The sequence below is a fragment of the Fundulus heteroclitus genome, chromosome 12 (assembly GCF_011125445.2).
Source record: "Fundulus heteroclitus isolate FHET01 chromosome 12, MU-UCD_Fhet_4.1, whole genome shotgun sequence".
NCBI lineage: Eukaryota > Metazoa > Chordata > Actinopteri > Cyprinodontiformes > Fundulidae > Fundulus > Fundulus heteroclitus.
Genome location: NC_046372.1, coordinates 48523323 through 48529322, shown reverse-complemented (window position 1 = coordinate 48529322; position 6000 = coordinate 48523323). Strand labels below are relative to the sequence as shown.

General features: G+C 38.3%; 1 protein-coding gene across 3 annotated transcripts in view; it reads right to left on the bottom strand.

Moving 5' to 3' along the window:
• Window positions 1-431: 431 nt before the first annotated feature.
• The window catches only part of whrnb (whirlin b), a 203028-nt gene continuing 197459 nt past the window's right edge, over window positions 432-6000 (bottom strand). For all 3 annotated transcript variants that reach the window (XM_036144711.1, XM_036144710.1, XM_036144709.1), the window contains one exon: window positions 432-1181. In XM_036144711.1, the coding sequence (XP_036000604.1) occupies window positions 1005-1181 (177 nt within the window). In that variant the 3' untranslated portion in view covers window positions 432-1004. The remainder of the gene's footprint in view (window positions 1182-6000) is intronic.

The following is a 6000-nucleotide window of genomic DNA, read 5'->3' as shown; positions in this document are numbered from 1 at the left end:
GTGAGCCTTTCTCCTTTTTAATGTTTTCAATATTATTGTGATTATTACAGTTTCTTACAGTTAGACATTTAGAAAATAACATGACATGAAAAATGTTTGGCAGCTAACCGACTGCCATGAGTAGGGTCTGTCAACTCTTTCAACAGAGTTAACAAAAGCTTTACATTTTCAGTAGTGGCTTTGGATTTAAAGCTATAAAACTTTTTTTCTGATTTTCTGACTAAAACCTATATTAAAATAATGATTCTCCCATCACCAAATTAAGAAGTGGATTTATTTTTCTGCTTTTTGTTTTCTTTTACTTTAAATTATTTCCCTTTTTGCTTTATTTTCATTACTTTTTATTATTATTATTCCTTTATTTAACCAGGAAAAGTCCCATTGAGATTAACAATCTCTTTTTCAAGGGAGTCCTGGCCAAGATAGCGGCAAAAGATTACATTACAATTTACATTACAGTTTACATAACATGTATCTAAATTAGAATTTCATAAAACAGTTACAAACCATAGATGTCATTTCCAAACTTTTGAGCAATCGTTTAAAATGTCCGATCGGAATCAAACCCTTCAACTTCAACTTTCATTGTTGAAAAGTTCTAAAATAATAAAACAACTGGATGTGCACAGTGGGACACTTTTTTTTCCTGCAAACTAAATAAAAAAAATGGTACTAAGGTATTTTTTGACTTTTTGTTTTCCCCCTAACTACCCTAAAGGAGAATAGACCACTAACACAGTTAAAAATGTCTTTTTATAAAACTAAAGTAATAACATTTGACCAAGGTCCAATTTGGGAAATATTAATATAACAACCTTTTGTTTATTTAGCTTGTGCAAATCTCTAAAGAGAGCAGTTAGCAGAAATCTACCACATCATTGTGGTATCTATAACCCTGAAATGAAATAAGGATAATTATTAGAAGGTGTTCACTGAGAGTTCTCAGTGGTGCATAATATTGTCTTTTTAAATAAAAGGGTAAAGAAAGAGTGATTGTCTTTCAACTAGAACCCTGGCTCAGCAACCAGGAAGTCAATATGGTCCTTCTCTTTTGTCTTGAAGGCTTCAGCAATGATTCGGGCGGCCTCTTTGTGCTCCCGTCCTCTTAGGGAAATTCCATTGACTTCCAGGATGATCTGACCAACCTTCAGTCGGCCACAGTTATGAGCCGATCCTCCTTTCTGTCATTGTGGACATAAAGAGAGGTCAATTAATAAGAGACATTGACACATTAATGGCTGGTAGCTGTAACAGATAGTGTAGTCAAAAAGTACTAAATATGACCAGAGTCCTGGGATGTGATTCAGCCATCTTTAAGGGTTTAAATGTACTTTTATCAATGGCCACTTGGTTATATTTTCATTTTGCTTATTTTTTGTGCTATCTGGCTGTTTTCTGTAGCCACTGAGTTCATGTTCATGAGGCTTTTGAAGACAGTGAAGTCAGTTTTTATGGGCCAGTGTCAGTATGACATTCAAAGCCTAAGATCTTTCAGTGCATTAGTCACATTACACTAAAAGCTGAAGAGTATTGATTTAAATACTAAGTTAAATCACAACCTTTTCTTTCCAGCATTCCTATCTTGTTATGATGGTAGGTGTTCCTGCTACAACATTTCTTTACAACTTTCTATTCTGAGGAACAACTGGCAAGAAAATGCTGCATGCCACATTTTTGATTTACCATTCACAGGGCATGAAAAGGAAACCTTGAGGCAAAATGTTATCACAATTCATTTCATATAGGTCAAGCAAGAGTCACCCTATACATTTTTTCATGCTCTTTTAATTTTTTTGTGTTTTGTTCTGAAACAAATCTAAACATTCTTCCACCAGACTATCCTTTTAAATGTATTCTTAGAAATCCTATATGGCCCAGCTATGGAAAAACACATTAATAAACCAGTCTCATTATCAGTATCACAAATTATAAAAATCAGTCTCAAAAATGAATGGTGTCCTACAGAAAAGTAGAAGGGGGAGGCAAAGGGAGCAGCACCGTGTTCTGATCTGGTTGAGAACAAACACGCAGAAGCAGAAGAAGAAAAAGGAAAGAAGCAGAAGGGTCCAGGGCCCACGTGGAAGATAAATCATTTGCAGTGTGATATGAAAACATTGGGTCAAATGAGGGTGCGGTCTCTGTTATAACTGGGGAACTGAGAATTTAAAACACCAATAAAACTAATTAAATATCCCACCTTTCTCAAAAGTTCATCTGTTTCTAAAGAGAGTTGTTTATGGTCTAATAGTGGTTTTACAGGTTAACTAAGGCTACGTTCACACTGCAGGGAAATCCAGTCTTTTTGCCCATATGCAACACATATCCATCTTTTTCACAGCAGTGTGAACGGCCCAATTCTGATCCTTTCATCCCACCAAAATAAGATTTGTGCCACTTCCATATGTGTCACTTATTCGGATACGAATCGGATAGTTTTCAAAGTGTCTGCAGTCTGAACGGTAATGTCACCTTTCATCCGTCTTTGACATCACTCTACACACCCACATACAGTAGTAGCAGTTAGCGCTCAATAAAAGACTACTGTTAATAGCTGTGCTGTTTTTTCTTAACTTACTTCGTCTTGCTATGATGTGGTCTTAATATTGTCAGCTCCCATTCTAGAAACAATTACATTCAGCATTACTTCCCTAAACAGTGCATTGCTGTGTGACATCTTCTTCTGTGGTTTGTGGTTTGCTTTGCGGTCTTTAACAATTCAGACAGAAGTACGATGAAGACTGCATTTAGTAATAGTATGAACGGCCACCTAAAAAAATGATAAGATTTCAGCAAAAAAATCGGAATTGTAATAGTAATATCATCTTTATTGTCATCGAAACATACATTACAACGAAATTTGTTCTCTGCTTTTAACCCATCACCCTTGGGGAGCAGTGGGCTGCCATGTGCGCCGCCCGGGGAGCAATCTGGGGTTAAGGGTCTTGCTCAGGGACCCAGAGTGCAGGCGCTGGGGATCGAAGCGGGTACTTGCATGCTTCTTTGAGTGCAAGCACGCTGCTCTAACCACTAGGCCAACACTCCCCACTAAGTACCCCGCCCCGGAGGGCAGCTCCTTCATGACCGATCTGGTCCCCAAAGTTGCACACGTCCAAAGTGATCGCGGTGGACGCAGACTCTGGGTCGCATCGTGTGGATCTAGCCTTAATTTACTCTTAGTTTTAAATAGGTTTCTTTGTATTATTAGTTTTACATTTAACTTCTAAAAGCCTAACCAGGCATTTGGCCTGCAAAATAGGCTTTGGCCAGAGGGCCTAAAACAGGACAATGTAACTTATAAATGTAACATTGTTTTCTTTCTTTTCCCTGTTCAAATAAATACATAAATAATGTCCCTGTTAAAATAAATAAATAATATTGACTAGGCATCTATGTTAATCTGAGAGAAATGAGGGAAAATGGGAGGAGAAATTAAAATTCTTGGAACCACCTTTGATCCATCAGTTTTTAAACAGAACCAGAACCACTAAGTCATAAATGTAAAGACAGCCTATCCATCAGTAGTAGGCATCAGATCACAGAACTGAATGGGTCATTCCAGGTGTATGGCTTCCTATGTCCAGTCTCTAACTAAAGAAACATCAAGGGAATTTTTACACAATGTAACGCCAGTTCAGGACGTGACAGAATGCAGTTCCCATGATGCAATGTGGTCAAAATAGCCGCCGACCCTAACAACGAAACTACGAGATAACGTTACTATGGAGGGTTTTATAAGTGATGGACGCGCTGCGCTCATCCTTCTTTTGGTGCACCGCCATCCCGAGAAGACACCACAGCTGTTTCATCCCGTGGGATTTAACCCCCACACGCCACGTGCTCGATTTTCTTGCTGGTCCGAGATTGACCGAAGCAACTCCATCCCTGCTCCTCTTTAAAAGTACTTTCTGAACCCACTTCGATCGAAGACTGAGAGCCGTTATCTCCCGGTGATAGTAAAGGGATCACGTTTTCGTTTTGGCCAAACAAAGCACCCAAAGAGCCCAGAGACTTCGGGGACCCCCCTTTCCTTGCTTCCTGACGGACCTGCATTCGCTGAAGCGCTCCAGGACACCCGCGGATTTGGAGCTGGGACATCCCCTGAGATTGTAATGTTCTGTTCTGGTCTCTTTATTAGTTTTGCTTTCAACTCTGTTTTATTCAGTCTTGGTTCCTGTCAGCCCCCTTAATCACTTCCACCTGGTTTTGGTTAATTAGTCCCTCCCTGATTACTTGTCCGCCCGCCTATTTAAACCTCCCACAGTTTTCTGTTTGTTGCCAGGACTTCATTCATGTTCCTCTTTCCTGTCCTCCAGCCCTTTGGTAAGAGCTCTCCAGCATTCTGTGTTTAGCCTGACTACCTGATCTCATTTAGTTATCTGTTTTTTGAGTCTGCCTGTTCCCTGTTAACGTTTTTGTTTTTTGCATGGATGATTGCTCTTCACTCAGCTCTGGACTATTTTCCTGTTAACCAGTCCGATCCACCTTCATCATCCACTTAAATTATGTTGATCGTTATTTTTTGTGTCTGGCTGAATACCGGGTTCATCATCTCCTAAATCATTACAGAGATAACACAAGTAAACGGGACTTTCCCCTTTTTATTTCTCTTTTCACCCCTAAGGTGATATTTTCGTGCCTGGGCAGAAACCTAATAGGATTTAGTTTAATGCTTAAATGCTCCAAGACAGAGTTTTGTTTTAACTGCTGAATATTTCTGATGTACGTGCATGCATTTTGTAAGTGATTTTGGCTGTGTAGATTTGTGGTTCATAAGCGACTCCGCCGCGGGTCGAGATTTCCATCTTTCCCCTTTCTCTTTTTTTTTCTGTCCTCTTATCAGTGAGTCAAATCTTTGTTGGAACTTTCAGTCCGCGCTCTTCCATTGAATTTCTCATTCAGACCGCCTCCCTAATCAAGGCACCACCCCGCATTAGTGTAAGCGCTGACTACATCTTTAAGACCTTCCCCTTTCGCATCACGCCATGTTGTAGGTCATGTGTCGTCATAGTTGCCATCTTGGGAAGGTACAGTGTGGTTAATCTGTAGCTAGCTTGCTGAAAAACGTCTGAAGCACCGTCCATCCCCGTTCTCAGAGCTACTTCTGCCTCTCAATGCTGCTACGTCGAATGCCGACGTCTCAACTGTGAGTTGAACTAAGATTTGCTACCTCTTATTTTAATCCATTTTTGACCTCTATTTTCATATATTTTCGCATGTTTATCTTAGTAGTGAGTAGATTTTCTAAGGTTGTTCAGAACTGGGTTGAATAAAAGTTTATATATATATATATATATATATATATATATATATATATATATATATATATATATATATATATATATATATATATATATATATATATATATATATATATATATATATATTATTTTTTTTTATTTTTTTTTTTTTATTGACATGCACACATGTCCAAGAGGTGTAGGGAAACTGGAGTCTTTCACATAAGGTCTGGACTACTTTCCTCAGTAGTCCAAAGTGTGGTTTCTATGGTTAACTTTGCATTATTTTTTGCCCTGTCATGGATTCATGCTGGGGTTAGGTAGTATTCCCAGGTGACCTCTAAAGGACACTGGAAATGGGTAGATTCATGGATGGATAGTTTACTATCAACATATCATAACTTATTTCTGACCAGTATATGAATTTGTTTGACCAATATTTATAATGTTAGGCTGAATTACTGGGACAATCAGCCTTTACTGATGTGAGCATTTTTTAGTTATTGTACTTCTTTTTACAATTTTATTTATACCTTTATGTAGCTGTATATACACACAAACACACATTTATGAAGGTAAAGGGTTAACAATATACACATTAGTCCTTGCCTGTTAGAGCAAGGGCATAGAATAAGAAAAACTACAAAAAGGGAGGCAACACATTATATTAAGTGTTTGGGACAAGGGATGCATCTAGATAAATTAAGTACGGCTGCCAAATTTTCAAAAAGATATATGGCCTTTTAAGAGCCACGTATCTATC